The sequence below is a fragment of the Nansenia antarctica genome (genome assembly GCF_963989245.1).
Source record: "Nansenia antarctica genome assembly, chromosome: 20".
NCBI lineage: Eukaryota > Metazoa > Chordata > Actinopteri > Argentiniformes > Microstomatidae > Nansenia > Nansenia antarctica.
In genome coordinates this window covers 3,582,881-3,602,418 of record NC_137693.1, presented here as the reverse complement: position 1 = coordinate 3,602,418, position 19,538 = coordinate 3,582,881, and the positions used below count along the sequence as shown (strand labels likewise).

At 44.2% G+C, this 19,538-nt stretch overlaps 1 protein-coding gene across 1 annotated transcript in view; it reads right to left on the bottom strand.

Moving 5' to 3' along the window:
- Positions 1-19,538, bottom strand: part of cadm2a (cell adhesion molecule 2a) — a gene marked incomplete at both ends in the record, with an annotated part of 267,534 nt that overhangs the window by 8,927 nt on the left and 239,069 nt on the right. Inside the window, 4 exons of the mRNA XM_080549639.1 lie at positions 9,810-9,923; positions 17,424-17,602; positions 19,092-19,182; positions 19,400-19,538. The exon at positions 19,400-19,538 is cut by the window's right edge and continues 23 nt beyond it. Coding sequence (XP_080405765.1) covers positions 9,810-9,923; positions 17,424-17,602; positions 19,092-19,182; positions 19,400-19,538 — 523 coding nt within the window. The remainder of the gene's footprint in view (positions 1-9,809; positions 9,924-17,423; positions 17,603-19,091; positions 19,183-19,399) is intronic.

Below are 19,538 nucleotides of genomic sequence, written 5' to 3'. Positions count from 1 at the left end.
CTGCGACCCCTAATACAATATACTGAAAAAATGTCTGAACTCAGCATGTATGCACTTACATTTTTCAGTATACTGTATTATGGACGTGGCAGGAGCTACTGTTCGCAAACAAATGAACTCGTCACCTCCGACGGCGACGGCTGTTCTAGATCTAGATATCGAGTGGATGTAGGATGAAGCTGCCCCTAGACACTGATCTGTCAGTTTTACATTATTCCATTAAATGGAATACGGTCAGGGTTTGCGAGAGGGGAAAGCTGATTCGAGAGCAGCTACGCCTACGGGAAACGCCTTTCTACCGAGAGGAGAGGAGAACCCTCTAGGGGGGAGAGACGACTGCCTGCCTTCCAGGCAATGACATCACCGGGCCACTCAACATCTTCACTGGGGGGAGAGATGGAGCGAACAAATAAAAGGATTAATAAAGAATCATTTCAGCAAATTAGACCTCCTCTACCGGCCGCGCGCGTGTGTGTGTGTGTGTGTGTGTGTGTGTCCAAGCAACCCCGGGATTACTTTAAGTGTTCTCGGGCTACTGAGATTTAATGAATAGAGGGACTATTACATGTAATTCATAACACCAAGCCCCGGGATCTAATGATTTCTCTTTTTCTGTCCCTACGCTTTATTCCAAATCGTTGCTATAATTCTTCCCCCGAAGCGACTTAATGTGACAGGTCATCAATAACCGCCCGAAAGTGGAAGGACCTTTGCATTACGTTTTAATTCCTCCCGCACCCTCCTTGGCTTTCGGTAAGAGACGGGTTGGAAGGTGGTAGACAGGATGTGGGATTGGAGAAGAAGGGAGGGGAGCTGGGGGTACTGAGGGACCGTTGTCTCAATATTTAACTACCCCAAGGTGCGCTGAGACCGGAACATAGCCTTTTCCATTTAAACACAGCGACTGCTCCGCTGCCTTGAGCTCAGGCCTCCAGAGGGATCCAGCCCAGGCTCCTCACCGCCCCTGCCATGGCCCCTTCCCCTCCATTAAGGCCCGATCGATAGGAATACAAATATGCAGTTAAAGAATCCCTCTTAGGAATGAAAAAAAAAGTGTTCCTACACCTATCGGAGCCTTAACAAAGGCTCCCGGCCCCGCATTCTAACACTGGTCTTAACACCTTGCAGGAGTTGCAGAAACCCTCCAACGCGTCGACCAAGCGTCCGACACCATCGTGGGGTTTGCTGACGACACCGCCGCGGTCGGGCCCTGGCCGCTAACGATGATGAGACAACCTACAGGGAGGAGGTTAAGAGCCCTGACACGGTGGTGACAGGACAAGAACGTCTCTCTCTCTCTCTCTCTCTCTCTCTCTCTCTCTCTCTCTCTCTCTCTCTCTCTCAACGTCAGCAAAAACAAGGAGCGCCGGCGTGTTTGTGACAGCGGCTGGTGAAAGCGGGAAGAAGCCGGCAAACCGACGAAATGTTCCGACTTTTATTCTGAAAGACTCGCCAGCTGCTGTCACATTTTCTTCCTCAGACGGCTGAGGAAATTTGCCACGGTGCCTAAGATCCTTGTACTGTATTCTTTGTATTGTATTCATATCTTGTATTTAGTTCGTGTATTTCAGCATTTAGGAAGTGAACTGTATGTGCGTATAACACTGTCCAGGATCGGTGTGAACAAAGCATCTCACTGTTCTGCAGAGTTTTGCGACAATCAAAAAAACGTTGACTTTGACTTTGAAACAAGGGTAGAGACACCTCATCTGAGGCATAGCCGATGACCCAATTTATGGGGAATTTTTTCCAAGCCAGCCCTCTTAAAATTCTCCAACGTTACCCCGTGAAAATAACTAATTGCAAGCCCTTCTACGCTTTGACTCCTGTTCTCTCTCTTTCATGGATATCTGTATTATGAGAGCCTGTTTCAGACGCAGAGGCCTCTGCACTGCTACAGTGACTAGAATGCGTGATGTGTTTTCAATGTCACTGACTGAACAGGGAGATCACGTTGCCTCAACTCTTCGCTTCTACAGTTCAGTTACTAATAGCCAAACACTCAACAGTCTTTTGACTCGATGTATGTATGTATGTGTCCCTGACTACCGGAGTGCCTATCACACTCTCTAACACCTCGTTCTTGCTATTCATCTGGCTGTTAGTGCTTTTTCCACTTTTCTTTATTCAGACACTTTTCTTACTGCAGAGACCCTTTTTACAATGTGAGGATTCACTGCCCACGGTAATACCAGAGTCTTGTTTATGGAGTGAGCTTAGTTCAGGCAAAACATCCTGAGGCCCCTGGTCACAACAAACAGACGTCAGAAAATGGATAAAAAACTTGGTTCAACTCCTTCTAACTTCAGTTTTATAAAACTGCCAAAATGTATGACACGGACATGGACAGATCCTTGTGGTATCTGTTGTCCGTCAACAGATGACTCCCGTAGAGAATACATTGCCTCGATCCACAATGAACAGAGAGCACGGTGGTCAGTGTACACACCTCTTACACACCTGTAACCTACGATATTGTTGCTGGTAGTGTCGGTCATTATCAGTGTTGTATTGTTTCGTTGTTATCTACCTCACGGTCTATTGCCATTGTTCTGTACATTTCATACTGTACTTATATCTTAACTGTACATATCGTATTCATATTCGTCGCACAAATATTGACTTTTTATATTCATATTCATCTCACGTATCCGTGACTCAGTCTGGTGAAAAGGTCCGCATGTCGGCAATTCGTGCAAATGAATGGGCCCACTCGATATAACAATAATCAGTTTTAGGATCACTAAATACTTATAATTTGTGAATTGGATTCACTGTATCGTCTGCCGTAGGCTACTGGGTAAGTGATACATGGCTTGTAAACACACGTTTTAGGACGTGTTCAAAAGCAAGGACTGTGTGATCATCTAATTATGTGTAGTTATGTTCTATTAGCATGTTGTGATGTGCTAAGCATGCAGTTAGATGTTCGTAGCAAACATTTGTTGATAGCTGACGGCTACTAGCAGCTGTTTTGTTTGTGTTTTGATTCAGAGCCAGTGTCTCTGGTGTTTGGTTTGAAGTGTACCAACATTCATCTTCTTCAACTATTTCCAGATGTCAATATAATGTATGTATCATTTGAACGCTTACAATATGCACGTTCATAATCTGGAAAAAAACGGAAATATTGACCTACTTTTTCACCAGACCCTGTCACATAATATGTGACAATATTATTGACTTTTATATTCATTTACATATACTCACTGTAATACCCTATACTGTCATACCCTGCACTCTACATAATCATGTCTTTTTCACTGTCTGGTTAGATGCCAAACTCCGTCTCGTTGTCTAAGTACCTGTACTCTGTCAATGACAATAAAGTTGAATCTAATCTAATGGTATAATCTAAAATTGATTTGTTGTAAGGTTCATTGAACTTGTTCATTGGCTGCGTAAACCGGTCAATTTCTTGACTTTCCTATCTCGCTGTGGAGGATAGGGTGGCTTCACCAGTTTTGTTGCAAGGCCCTTCCTATTTGAAGGTGTATCACTCGGTAGACGAACACTTGTACACATGCAGTCACTCCTGCTGTATGCATTCACTCCTGCAAAAAAAGCAATGTGTTCGTTGTTGTGGATAGCCAGGCGACTCCAGCAAAAATGTGTCCTCAGAAGGTAAGCATGAATAGACATTATGTAGAACGACAGAGATGTCACTCTATGGGCTCCATTTTCAGCCAGCGGCATATATTTGTTTTTTTTTCAAAACACAGGCATATTGGCAATTTGTGACGGCGGTAACAGGTGGAAAATAAACAGAAAACAACAAAAACACCACTATGCTTTAGTGCTGCCTTATCAGGCGACGTGTCAGAGGATGAACAATAACACATAGTCTATTATGTCCCATAATGCGAGAGTGACCTCCGTGTGGATCATGGTTATACCGGGAGGGTTTTCCTGAGTGATCTCAGGAAATTGCGTGTGTCCGCTCTACACATCGCTTATTAGCTGGCGTATGGGGTCTGTTAGCTATATTGGGAGTTGATATACTGTATGCGATAATAATATATGGGCTTCCTGCCATGGTGTATACATTTATGTGTCGTGGTCGTTTATCTCCTAGACAGGGAGCTCTCAAAAGAGCATACACCTACAGTATATATTCAACACAGGGTGAAACTAACAGGAATATTCCTGACTGGAATCAAGCATGCTCAGTGCACTACAGTTACCTTCAAAAATAAATTATACAATTGACCACCTCCACTGAATGAAAATGAAACTTCTATAGAAAAAGCCTTACCTCTGAAGTTAATTCTAAAGAAAAACCAGAAGTGGTCTTAATACCCCCTCAAAAGGGATAATCACCTACCTCAACTCCGATTAAAAGACAAATGTAGTAGCAGCACTCAAACTTGAAAAGCCTTAAGTACAGTAGAAAAAAGTGAAGGTAGCTTTAATGTAACTGTTGACCCTGACCCCACAGCCGTCCCTGCCCACTCAACAGATACTATCTGACGAAACAGGCTGCAGGCTGCTGCTGCTGCCTGGTACAAGTGCTGTGATCCTTGGCCCCCGTGGGAGAAGGAGAGGGTCTTAGTGTTGGCCTTATGGAATACACCAGGCCATAAAGCACGACACAGCACACCATGGCAGTCATGTATCACCATAAAAACCGCAACCGAGGGAGCGTTAGAACTCTGGCAGGGAGGCTCCGTTCTGCGATAGAATGAGGAGCGAACTGCAATCATCGCTGTGTTCTCTGCCCTTTGAATCAAAGTCTCAAGGTTGTTGTCCTATATATTCTCTTCTTTTATTCCCTCTGCTTTTCTTTCGTGCCTCACCTGAAAAGAGCTAATGGCTTTATGAAAAGAGAGACTCCTCTCTCCCACCGAAGCGGTAGACAGATTTTTTATTTTCCCAATGTCTCCTCTTCTGCAGACCCAGACACCGGGGATGACTAATTGCCACACCCCTTGCAGCGGGCCTTTCTCTGGGGGTGATAGCGGGCTAGAAGGTAGGTCTGAGCAGAGAGGAGAGCTGATTATGAAAAGTGAGTCGTAAATATTTTAAACATCCCAGAAAACCCTTGTGCTTTATTCAACCTTTCAGCTGCGGAAGGTCAAAGCTAATTTGCAAGCCATAAAAATGCATTTGGCAGATTTTATGGGGAGCAGAGTAGGGAGGAGACGGGAGGAGAGGAGAGAGGGGTGAGGGGGGGGGGGGGTGGAGGGGGGCTCTGATGACATCGTATGGCCCTCATGATACTCTGTGCAAGAGTTATTATCACCATTAAGACTGGTCGCGTGGAAAGAGAGAGAGAGAGAGAGGAGAGAGAGGGGGAGAGAGGGAGAGAGAGAGAGAGACAGTGAATGTGGATCATCAGACAGAAGGGAGTAGAGAGCCTCTATGATTATAGAACAGCAACTCGAATCACAGAAAGCAGCAACATATAATGGGGAAATAGTCGTTTAGTAGTTTACGTAGTGTGAACTGTTAACCCTCTACCACTGCGGGAACCTCAACCACAACACTGAGGCATCACTCCAGATGTAAACACAGAGAATCACAGGCGCGTCTTAAAAACACGTCTCTCGGCTGTCAACGACTCTCTCCCGTTTTTTTCTTTTTCAGCTGTGCCTTGTTTTATTAGGACACCCCTTTCAATTGTAAACCAGATGCTTTCACTCGAGGGATTTTGTCCCTACTCACATTTCTAAATAGATAGATTGAATCAACAAGGATCACAGAGCGATTCTCCCCCTGGCTTTCCAGCTGACAACAGTGAGAACAGAGATAGGGACATAGGGAAACCTCCCTGAGAAATGACTCCTTCATGCTGAACACTCCACCGCATAGGAACGGGTGTTTATGAGTCGAGATGAAAACTGACATCCCACCCTACTTGTCACGTCGTCAAACGAAACTCCCAAAGGTCTCTAAAGGATGAGCAAGGGTATCTAAACAACTTCATAAATCATATTATACATGTACAGTGCATGCTACTGTATAATATCACAATAAGCTGTACCTGGAAATGCATAATTATGTACATACATCTCCATATATATCATGCATACGTCGATGTGCAGTAGATATACAATGGCACGGATCAGCATTTTCATAAAAGGGCACCTTAACTGTCAACAAAGCCAATTATGCAACTATAGTTGTTTCACCATAAATCAACTTTGGTTAGTTTAAAGCTACGGGTCTGTTCACCCAATGGGGGAATAGTCTAATGGAGATAGAACAAGTGTTTTAAGCGTTAACGTTTAGCCCTTTTGAGGGCACTGCGCTGGGCTTACGTGATGCTAGCTGTATGTGGTTTGGCGTTTTTTTTCCAATGCACACATTCTCCCCTTCATTCTACATGTTTTATACGGAATACTTTGGATTAGGTTTCACAGGTATTGAATAGTAACTACACCAGCATAAACATGTCACATCTCACATGTCACTAAACCATCCACTACTGGTTCTCACCCAAGCAACATTATTCTTACTCATTTCAAACAGCATTTCTGTTACTTACTTATACTATAACTACAGGGCGAAGGGCAACGTCATGTCCAGTGTAATGTACTACTTTCAACACAGATGTCCAGCCCTGCCTCTGTCAACTCAAATGGCTGCAATAAAGCTGCTCTCTTAATACACACTACATACATACTCTGTGTGTTGTTCTCCCTTTAGTAATATGCGGGTTATTGTCTTGAGAGACAGACAGAGAGAGAGAGAGATAGAGAGAGAGAGTGAGAGAGGGAGAGAAAGTGAGAGAGGGAGACAGAGAGAGAGAATGACAGAGAGAGAGAGAGAAAGTTAGAGAGAGAGAGAGACAGAGAGAGACAGAGAGAGAAAGTTAGAGAGAGAGAGACAGAGAGAAAGTTAGAGAGAGAGAGAGAGAGACAGAGAGAGAGAGACAGAGAGGGAGACAGAGAGGAAGACGGAGAGAGAGAGATAGAAAGGTAGAGAGAGAGAGACAGAGAGACAGAGAGAGGGAGACAGCGAGAGAGACAGAGAGAGAGAGTCACAGAGAGAGAGACAGAAAGAGAGAGAGAGCGAGAGAGTGAGAGAGAGAGAGTGACAGAGAGAGAGAGTCACAGAGACAGAGACAGAGAGAGAGAGAGAGAGTGAGAGAGAGAGAGAGAGACAGAGAGAGAGAGTCACAGAGACAGAGAGAGAGAGAGAGAGATAGAAAGGTAGAGAGAGAGAGAGACAGAAAGAGAGAGAGAGATAGAAAGGTAGAGAGAGAGAGACAGAGAGACAGAGAGAGGGAGACAGCGAGAGAGACAGAGAGAGAGAGTCACAGAGAGAGAGAGACAGAAAGAGAGAGAGAGAGAGAGAGGCTCAGGTGATCAAAACCCAGTGTGAACGAGGACAGGGAGAAGAGCAGACAGCAGGATTCCTGAGAGCCTTCGGCCACGCTGTGTGTTTAATGTGGATCTGAGACACATCTCATCTGTAAAGATGAGAACTTTATTAAGAAAGAAACCGTCCTGGGATTCTTCCCGACTGTACCGTTATTGACTTTCACACCAAACCTGTGGGGGAGCGCGGCAATAAATCAAGCAGACTAATGGAACAGTGCTTCTTCACTTCTGTGATGTAGGCCACGGCTCCACCAGAGACGAGTTCCCCACTTCAGACTTTTTTTGGCCCCTGTTTTTTTTTCTTCTTTTCTCTGTGCTTTGAGTTTCCACCACCCAAGGGTGATCCTGACAGAGGCGGGCGAGGGCCTCTCTGCTGGCCCAGAGATTGTCAGAACCAGAAAATGACACAGTACCAGTAGTCAAAAGTTTGGACACACTTTCCCATTCAATTGTATCCCGGATGAGCTCCCCAATTTGTTACATATACAATATTATAATTTTTTATTCATTATAATTTAATATATGTGACAGGGTCTGGTTAAAAAGTCCTCATGTAGGGCATGGGTCATTTTTTTGTTTTTCCAGATTATGAAAGTGCAGATTGTTGATAGTTGAAGACAAATGTTGAATGTTGGTATACCTCAAACCACATACTGGAGAATATCGCTCTGAATCCAAAAACATGCAAACCAGCAAGGAACATCACTGTGAACATCTAACATGTTTAGCACATCAAAACACGCTGATAGAACATCAACCTGCTAAAACTACACATCATTTGATGATCACACAGTCCTTGCTTTTGAACATAAAGCATTTTGTTTGTTTACAAGCCATGTATCATTTACCCAGTAGCCTACAGCAGACGAGACAGTGAATCCAATTCCCAAATTATGAGTATTTAGAAAAACTGTGGTTTGTTATATCGATTGGGCTCTTCAACACTTCAACTTTCGTAATATACAAAAAAAAGAAGTTTTTTGCTAATTCGTGCAACTTGAGAATTGCTGATATGCGGCCCTTTTCACCAGGCTGTGTCACGTATATTTTCATTAAAGCTATATGTATTTTCGTTCCCATGTTAATCATGTTAATCTGTCTAGTTTTTTCTCCAGTGAATTTCTTAGTAACGCGACTTTGAAAGCACCGGTGTCACCAGTGAAAAGTGGAAAAGCGCCATGACACTGCTACATATCTGTGGAAAGAACACTTCCTCTTAGAGGGAGTTACAGGGAGAGAGGGAGTGAGGGAGGGAGAACACAATTGAAAGTAGTGGTGTTGGGGCACTAGAACCCTGTTGAGAAGATACAGAGAAATGGAGGCCCTGTCCATACGTACCCAGGTATTTATTAAAGCTTTTTCTATGTGTTTTGGCCTTTGCTCCACACGCAAACTGCATTTTAGGTCATTGTAAACTGACCTTTTGGAAAACGATTCAGAAAGATATTGAGAAAATCTGTTTTCAGTGTTGACGTGTAGATAGGTCAAACTGAGTTTATGGCTTGTGACATTGAGTGTGCACCGTTATCTTCTTTGTTTACATCATCCAGAGGTGACATTTTGAAAGTATATCCAGCAGTGTAGTAGTTTGTAGGAAGCTGTACTACCATATATGGTTATAGGAAGCTGTACTATCATATATGGTTCGTGGGCTGGTCCATCATCACAGAAGAGACCGCGACCAGTACACGACACACGTACAACTGAATGTGTTAGGGTTACGGTTAGGGTTAAGGTTAAGGTTAAGGTTAGGGTTAAGGTTAAGGTTAGGGTTAAGGTTAAGGTTATTCTCAACACAATTTATTTTTGATCTGCTATGGTCCATGGTCTTCGTCAAACCATATGTGACAGCTGCTGGTGAAAGGGGTAACAAGTCGGCAGCTGATTTAATGTTCGGACTTGTATTTAGAAACATTTAAATACATTTCAGCGTTGTTGAAAATCAATGACACACTCGCTAGTCAACTAACACAGCTTGTTTTGTGAGCCTGCTAACAATATAAAGTAGTGTTATAGTTACCTAGGTAGCAGTGGGGATTACTCACCGAATCCATTACACTGTAATATTTTGGCTTCACTAGCGAGTGTGTGTTGTGATTGTCAACAACGTTGAAATGTATTTCCGTTTTTTCTAAATAAAAGTCCGAACATTTTGATTGGTTGCCGACTTGTTCCCCCTTTCACCAGCCGCTGTCACATACATGGCAGTACAGCTTCCTACAAACTACTACACAACATGATCCTAATGTTCTTCTGTGGTGTTCGACATTTGACGTTTTATCACCCCCTACTGGCCTGGCATGCTTATGTGAGCATTTTAAATTGTTTTTTTTTTGCGTTCTCTTATGGACATCGATTATTAGAACCAGGTATGTGTGGACAGGGCCAGAGACTGAGAGAGAGAGAGGTGGAGAGAGAGAGGTGGAGAGAGGGAGGTGGCAGATGGAAGGGAGAGGAGTGGTGTGAGTATGCAGGTTACTGTACCTCTGTTCCCGGTGACTGTGGGGTCTGAAGCGTGGGTGTCTAAGGGAGCGGTAGTGTCTGGAGGGGTGGGGCGGGGGGGAGGAGTGGTGGATGGAGGCGGGGTAGTGGGGACGCCTGGTCAATGGTACACGTACGGGCACACATGGACAGACGGACACACACGGACAGACGGACACACACACACACACACACACACACACACACACAGACAGACATAACAACGACAACAAAAAAGAAACAAAAGCAACAACATATATCAATGTGATTATGGAAAACTGAAATAACTTATTAAATCATAGCATATATTATAGACATGTTAACACACAATGGGGGATGCACATAGTATCATACATACACATGTATCCATACATAGTTTAGTTTCACATACTGCATATTTATAACACATACATACATGCTGGTTGGGTAAACAGATGGTAGATGATGACATTATTTCATGCAGGTAGGAAAAGGATGATGTAGTCAACATTATACATATTTACACAGCTAATACATACCGGTACTCTACACAGCTTTCCCCTATGGAAAGTCCATGAATCTGACTCTACAGTGAACATTGGTTTTGTTTATTCGTTCGGGTTATGGGAACACTCTTCAGGGTTGGTCACAGCACAAACCATTAGGGACCACTGCTGTAGGCTACTGTACTGTACTGTATGACATCAAACCTTAGACACACCTGACCTGTGTCTTGCTGTGTGTACAGACCTCGTATAATCCTTGACACCAGGCCAGAGAGTTCACTCACCTGAACCTGGCTATCAGCTCATGAATTATTCATGACGATGTCTGGGTCAAAGTTCACTCTCATCAGGTTTGAGGAAAAAAACCACATCATCAGGAAGTCAGGAGTCATATAATTAATTCATCGATTAGGAACCGCATTAAAACGGACACTGAGATTAGTGGTATTAGCATAATTAGCATACCTAGCGTAAAAGTGTGGCCACGGCGAGTGCTTCAGCCAAAGCCGTGTTTAGTGGAGATGAGGATAAAGAAGATGTCCCTTTATCTAATACCTATTTCCTCATTCCGCATGTAGACTTGGCGTCTGGGGTTGGTGGTTAACATTCTAGCCATTACGGCTGTCCAAAGCACAGCTGAGTTAAACGCTAAGATAAAGGCTAAGGAAAGAACGGTTTGATGTAGTTTGGAAAAGCCCAAGGCATATCTCACTCTGATGACCTTGCCCAGTCAGGGAGCAGTAACATTGACAGGGCTCCGGAATTACTCTTCGAATTACCTGGATACATGCCCATTCCACTGTGTAGACATGTTATCTGTTGTGATATATAGTACATCTTACTAGACAAATTAATATTGTGCTTGTGCGTTACTGTATTAACATTAGCCGGCGTTGATGTATTAATGCCTGATTCAATTAGGAACATTTCTTTTTTAAATTACCCAAATAAATGTGTGGTACAAAGAGGATGCTTTTCCCTCTATTTAATCACCTACTTAGATGTCAAGTTGTGAAGAGGCCATTTCGCTGCTTCCTACAGGCTAATTGACTTTTGGCCCATGAAATGGAGGATTGCGGGGCTTGGACTTCGCGAGGCATCCGAGGCAATGTTTCTCACTTTCACCCATTAAAAAGAACCGATGAAATATGGAATTGAAATATTGCGCGACAAAGTTAATGGGGTTACAGTCGCACCTTGGCTTTTTACGTTTATGTCTCTCTCCTTATTACAGAGAGCTACAGGGTTTTAATTGGCAACAGTGTTCCTTCAGGAGGCTCCACCATCTTGAGTGCCTAGATGACATTTCAGCCATAGCGTGAATCACTAAGCAGCTAAGTGCACGTCTGGAGGAGAGAGAGTGGAGAAGAAGAAAAAACGTGCATAACGGCTAAGAACCATCAAAAAGGCATTTTCCGAGAATTATGGCAGCAATTGCGAAGAGCTAAAAGGTGTGCTAATCGCTGATGAAGGGTAGGAACAGACTGAGTGCCATTTGAAGAGAACGAGTAATGAATCTGGACAGGGGCGCTCTGACTCGCCTATACCCAATTACCTTTTTTTTGTAGGGGGGAAGTTGTCGGTTTTTATAGCATCAACATCATTAAGTGCATTGGTTACCCTTGTTGTTACATCGTTCTGACATTTTCAGGGAACCATCGAGGAGAAGGTACACAGTCTTCTGAATGCAGGGCACCCAGACAGAGCTAATTAAATCTCCTCAAGACCTTCACCGGGAGACGACGAGAGAAGAATGGGGGGGGGGGGGGGGGGGGGTGAAAACAGGGGAGGGAGAGAATGGAAAAGTTTGGAAAGTTTCGTGGAACAAATTCTGTGACCACAGCTGAGAGGATTAGTGTGAACAACAATGGTTCTTGAAAGGGGGATTGGGCGGATTGGGCGTGCTCAGCTCACTCAATGTCTGTTTTCAGGGGTGCTGGATCACAAGGACATATGAAACAAGGCAAAGAGTGGAATAACTGTTCAAGTAGATATTTTGAGGAGATATTGGAATCACTGTCTGTTACTCACTGATAGCTGTCATTGTGAGCTAAAACTACAAACAGTGACTCCGGTGAGTGCAGGTTTTTTCCTAGTTTTATATAACAAACCTTTTGGAGTTGAGATCAATCTAGACAAAGCCTTTCCTACACACACACACACACACACACACACACACACACACACACAGACACACACAGACACACACACACACACACACACACACACACACGCACACGCACACACACACACACACACGTCACACGTAATATATGAATCAAGGTTGAAATGTTATATCACATCCGCTTCCTCTTGTGCATGCAGCGCTCCCTTATTTGCTCACTTATAGTTCATCTTATAGTCAGTAGCTGTGCAGTGAGAGCATCTCCCAGGCCTTAACACAGCTTTCACGCTGGATTATATGTCAAATGTGAAAAAGATTCCAATTAAGACTGGGAAATGGAGATGAAGCGAAAGGCAAGCAAACATCAGATGGCATTCATCACTTCTTACCACTGGTGTCATTAGTGGATTGGTGCTTCCCGAGAGAGAGAGAGAGAGAGAGAGAGAGAGAGAGAGAGAGAGAGAGAGAGAGAGAGAGAGAGAGAGAGAGAGAGAGAGCGAGAGAGAGGGAGAGAGAGAGAGAGAGAGAGCGAGAGAGAGAGAGAGAGAGAGAGAGAGAGAGAGAGAGAGAGAGAGAGAGAGAGAGAGAGAGAGAGAGAGAGAGAGAGAGAGAGAGAGAGAGACAGGGGGGGGGATTCCTTGTTCCCCGGGATGTATAATGTGAAGAATGTGTTGGTTGGAAATTGGTCTCTTAAGAATGATTATTGTACTAGATCAAACACTCTATCACTCTCAATGAAACAATTCTGCACAGTTTCTGATCAACAGATCCGGTGCAGTCTATTTTGTATTTCCTTTCTGCTTGTTAAAACGTTCTCTTTTTTATATTCTTTTTATATTCTGTCCTCTCTGGCTAGTTCACAAAGTCACGTTCCAGCTTTTTAATTAATTTTGCATGGACTCCTAATTTGAGCTCGGGGCTTTTGTATCCATGCTGCACAGAAATAATGCAAATTAATTAAACTGCAGCCATACGTATTAAACTTTTACATTTGTTTACTTCAGTAGACGATGCAATAACAGCTCCCAGAGACGTGTGCCAAATATAAATGCAATAAATCAAATGAACTTAATATTTGGCCTTATTGAGGTTTTTTTAAAAAAGGAGAAAAAAAATCTAGCGAGATGAGTTCTCTAGTTCAGAATATAATCACATAGACGTAAACACGAACGGAAATGGAATGGTTGGGGCGTGCCCCGTTAGGCCCTGCGGTGTTACTGTCCATATCTGTCACACTCCCCCTCTCATCTCATGACTCACGCTCGCATCCTACACCTCTAAATCTCCTCTCCTGTATTGAACTGGGAGAAAGGTGTTGATGAACTATTTATCTCCACCTGGCTGGCTCCCTTCAACCTGCCCTTGGCCCCGTCCCACTCACTCAGTAAAGGGCAGAGCGCTGACAGAATAACAAGAGCCGTCGACGCCGCCGACTTCTAGATACGTATATCTCACACGAGGGAGCTTCAGATCACCGGGAGGATTATTATCTTGAAATTCTCCGCCGTTTCAAGAAAAACAAACCGAACATTTTTTGAAGCGTATCTGTTACTTTGCAAAAAAGCGCTAGTATCTGTGCCGATTCTGTCAGTCCCTATAACTCACACACCCCAGCACAGCCTCTGTCTCTCTGTAAGGTTGCCTTCCCCCTCCCCTATCCCATGTCTTTCTTCATCTCAACCCCCCTTTGAAATAAAGAAGAAAAAAAAGGGAGGGAAGAGGGAGAAGTCACGCTGTTCTGCTCTCCATTTTTAAGTGTTATAACTTGTGACAAATGCTATCTGGGGTAGCGGTGGTGGGAACGGAAGAGAGGAAGAGCGATCTGTTTTCCCCCACCGCGCCTGAGTCCCTTTATCCTCCTCCTCCTCCTCTGGCGTTCCCAGGAATCACTTATCTTTCCGAGCGACGCTCCCGACGTTCTTGACAACGCAGCAGTAAATTTCTGCCTCCCTCACACATTTTCCCTTCCCTGTGCGCGCGTGTCCCAGGCCCAGAGGTTTATTTAAGGAAACACACCGCTAGCGTCTGAAGCACCTAAAGCCCATTCTCCTACCAAATGATGAAGGGGCAGTCACCAGACACTGAGGCTGGGAACTGCAGGTGAGACCACACGTGTTTAGGACTGGAGTTTGTGTGCAGCGAGAACAACAAGCAAGGTGGCGGATGAGCTGAAGTAAGGGGCAGGATAGACTGGGGACAAACGTGACGGGGAACAATTGGAACAGCCTGCCTTTCTCAATTCCGATACCAAGTTGGTGAGATGAAACTCACTCAGGACACGCACACTGATACACTACAGTATTTGTCTTCTGCTGTCTTAACGTTTAATGTCTATGAATCCAAACTTGTATCATTATGATTACTGTTCTGTTGGCTACAAATTGACAGAATCAGAATTGTTTCTACAGTAGCTAGCGAGCAGATACGGGTTTGTGTCATGCCAAACAGTGTCTGCCTGCCAGAATGTGTCCGGATGGCGTAATCAGGTCTTTCGAACGCTGTTGCTATGCCGACGCTAGCATTCCGGACATTCCTGAGTAAACGCTACCGCTCGTTGTTTCTCCATTAGCTCACTACCACAGATGAATGTGGATCTTAAATTGGGAAGACAAATGTAATCGTTTCGCACTTGAATATCATTAAGGTTGATGCAGGCTCACTAATCAGCTAAAGCTTTTATGTTGGCATGGCCATTTTATATTAAAGCGAGGTCACAGCGAGAGGTACTCAGGTATGCGTTTACTCAGGAATGTACGGAATGCTAGCGTCGGCATAGCAACGGCATTCGAAAGACCTGACACTATTTGGCATGACAGCACATGAGGAATGCACAGATGGGAGTGGCTGCTACATTTGCCACCACTGTGAATCACAATAATCAATCTAGAATTAGAATTTAGAATTTGCCATTTAGCAGATTTAATCCAAAGTGATTTACAATTACGAATTACAGGGACATTCCCCCTGGAGTAGCTGAGGGCTAAGTGCCTTATGCACAGTCGTGGTGGTGTATCAGGCGGGATTTGAACTCACAACCTTCCGATCACCAGTCCCAACCCTAACTACCCAATAGACCACCACTACCCCTCATCTGTATCTGGTTATCAGGTTATTTTAAACTAGAGGCTCTAGCATTAGGCTACTGTTATTTAGCCTACATGTTCATGAGGTCTAGTTAAGATTACATTTGTTTGTTGTTGCTCAGAGAGTGAAGATAATATTTAATAATAATAATAGAGGATCCACCATGGATGAAAACATTGCTAACCTTAAACAGTCCCTCCAGAATTTTGCGATTCTGTCATCTTTTTTGCGAGGGGTTGCACGTTTTAACCAATCACTGCATGTTGTCACATAAAAACGGTCCCATTAGAAAAGGACTTGCAATTTTAAACAATTACTGCACGTTATTACGTTATACAGTCCAATCAAATCACACATCAACAAAACCTTGTTTGTCACCTGTCAGCGTGTCCGTGTGTTCACTTGGGAAGCTGGTGGCGGATGTCTGACAGGCAAGGGACACAAATCCATGTCATTTGCCTACAACTATCAGCTGAACACAGCTGTGTCGAACTAGTTTGACAGGTCACTGGAGGCAAGTTGTTTAATACCCTGTGCAACATAGTGCTGGAACAGAAAATAACATTGTCAATCTTATTAGAACTGAGTACATTATGACAGTGTATTGCTTTAAGAAATGAAATTAACTTTCTGAAAAAACCTAACAAAAGATATACTGTATATATATATATTTAAAATGTGCAAAATGTCTGAAAAGCCACAGCAGAAGTGTTTTTGGCCTCACATGTCACAACAAAAACATTGGTCAATCCTGGAGGAACTGATTAATGTGTGTGTCTATTTTGTCTTCCGGCATTTTGTTTGGGGTTCAGTAGGTTTATTTGAAGTTTTTTTAAAGGCGTTACATTTTCCCCCATGTACTTTGAACATTCCATCACAACCAAAACAAGTCTAAAGGAAATCCAATCTCCTTACAATCCAAACTCCTTACAATGGTCCACAATGGGTAAACAGCATCAAGTTCCTGGGGGGTTCACATCACACCAACGACGCGGTAGGTGGTAGTACGCGGTTGGCGTACTGCTGGGGGTCTAGTCCGGGGGGGAAGCTGGGTTTTTACGCGGACCAGGAGCGCCTTCTCGAAGACCTTCAGGGGGCCGGACGTGAGTGCAACAGGGCGGAAGTCCTTCAGGTTCACTGCAGCAGAGTTCTTTGTCACAGGCACGATGGTTGTTGCCTTGACGCACTTGGGGACCGCTCCCTGGGCCAGTGACAGATTGTAGATGTCAGTGTAGACAGGGGTCAGCGGTCTAGCGCCTGTCCCGAGCACCCAACCAGGAATGCCGTCAGGGCCTGCAGCTTTCCGTACATTCACGTTGCTCAGCTGGTGAGAGAGACCTCCTCAGAGAGCGTGCGTGGCTGGTCATCTTGGGGGGGGCTCGGTTTTGGTGGCTGTTTCTTTGTTGTCCCGGCCGAAGCGAGCATAGAAGTGGTTCCAACTTTTGCATTGAGAACCGATGTCTAATAATGCTTGACGGCTATAAGTCATGTTTGCACGTTTTTTAAGAAGGTAATAATCACAAATTTGCAATTCTAGTCAGACACCAGGCAACTGCGACCGTTCGCGCTGCCTTTCACTCCATTTCTCCAAACTCTGCTGCTATTACTCATTACATGATTGTTGATTTGCAATCTGCTGCTATTGCTACGATTGACGCTATCGCTGCTATTATTGTTTGTTGATTGTTGTTTTTATATCCTGCTTATTTTATTATCGAATTTGTATTCTGCTGCAATGCCAATGCCAATGTCGAATGAACCTGAACCCAAGAATTTAACTCTGTCTACCCCTACATTGATGTAATAAAAGCAATTCTGATTCTGATTCAATGGGTCTGGAATAATCTCTGCCGTCATAACGGCAGCATTCTTCCTGTAACGCCTCTCCAGTTGTTGTTCTTTTAATCCATCCCCTGAACTCACCATAAACGTAGAGTAGGTATTCGGCTTTGCTGGTTCCTAGGTGGTTGGTGGCTTCGCAGCGGTACGTGCCGTTGTCTGTCTTGTTGAGGGAGGTGAAGGTAAGCTCTCGTCCTTCTACGATCATTCTCTCCAGGTCAGGCAGCTCCCCTCCGTCCTTCGTCCACATGACTGGGTCTGGCCTGTGGGAGAGGAGATGAGGGTTTAATAATCGTAACAACAGTAGTAATCACTGGTCTGGAAGTACTTCCAGAGTAAGTGAAAGCGATACCATTATTGCTTTCTTCAAACCCAGCAGAGTCAGATTGATTTGTCTGTAAAATTGATGACATCTTCAACACGGGTCATTGTTAGGGATGGGAATCGAGAACCGGGTTATCGATTCTCTTATCGATGCCGGCATGTTTTGCGCATGCGTGTGAGAGAAAATTATTGTATGTGGGGGACATTTTTCTACATTTAAGATTCAAACTTTGGATGTCTGGGGCAAAGCTATTGGAAGCTGATTTCCTGTTTGTTGTCACACAATAGAACCGGTTTCTCTGCTTGAAGCTTGACATTGGCTGGACGGCGGACACATTTGAATGATTACAAAGACCTGATTGCCCTCTTTTCTCCCGGAGTGGACTAGGCCATCTGGAGCAGTTTTGGGCTTTTGTGTTTCCCCAGACCCGGTGCTCTGGGACCAGACTGAACCAGTTTGTGGCTATTGTGTTCCTTTTTCACCTTTGTGTCCCTAGGAGAAAGTGGGGGCCGATTCCCCCTTAACCTTCATCCCCTATCATCTTCATCCATGTACAAACTCACACCCCTTGCTCATGATTGGTCTAAACCTCACCCGAGGGCGGACCCCTTACCTGTGGAAACCTGATTTGTATAAATGCTGAGATGACATGAATGATCGACACTTTTGGGAGGAATTTTGAATCGTTCAGATGCGTCTGACGAACCTGTAAACTTCCTCCTTCTGCAGAAGAATATTAAATATCTTTTCTTATACATCTTGAAACGAAACAGGCTGCCATTATTGAATAATTTGCTCTAACATGCGCTGACGGGTTGTCTGAGCGTCTGAACATTCCGATCTAAAAATGTCGGAGCAAGTCCTTGCAAAATGCTTTGGTTGAGGCTTGATTGGGACTGTTCTGTACCTTTTCTGTTCTGACTTAGTACTTCACCAAGGGGAGAGCTACACTCATCTAAAGAGTCATCTCCAAGGAGAGTCTGACAATTTTCTTGCATTCCGCCCATTTTTTTCTTCAAACCCATCAAACCCATGGGTGTAACATTCATCTACGTGTAACAAAACAGGTGATAATCATGTTTATACAGGGGATTAATTAATGTTCATTTGAATGGATTTTAAAAGATGAAAATGGCACATTACATGAACATTACAGATAGATCTGAAGGTACAGCCAGCTGCTCAAGCTCATTTTGTGTGAAAATGATATGTTCAGATATTATACACTGTGTCCAGAGACTCAAGATAATAAAGCAGCTGTGTTGACGCTAAAAACCTGTGTAGGGCTACTTTTTTTCCACACAGAAAATGTAGCAGGAATCGATAAGGTAATCGATAAAGAATTGAACCGATAAGCAGGATCGATAATGGAAGCGGTGTCAATAACATCTTATCAGTCCCCATCCCTGGTCATTGTGGTGACTTACGAAGGGTTTCCTTTGGACACACACTCCAGCTTTAGGTACTGGCCCTCCTGAGGCAGCGTCAGCGAGGTGGTGATCTCCACACGAGGGGCGTCTGAGAGGGCGAGAAAGAGAAGAAAAAAAAAGAGAGAGAGAGAGAGAGAGCGAGCGAGAGAGACAGCAAGCAGAGGGAGGAAGAAAATGTCATGAAGAACATCTGCTTGCTTGCATAAATACATGCTTATAATGTGTGTGTGTGTGTGTGTGTGTGTGTGTGTGTGTGTGTGTGTGTGTGTGTGCGTGCGTGCGTGTGTGCGTGTGTGTGTACTCACAGTGGACCTCCAGTACTTCAGTGGCCTGCTGTGGCGACTGGGTGAGAGCTACATGGTCCACTTTGCAGGTGTAGGCCACCCCATCATCGTTCCTGTCCACATACAGCTGGAGAGAACTCCTCACTGTAAACGTCTTCCC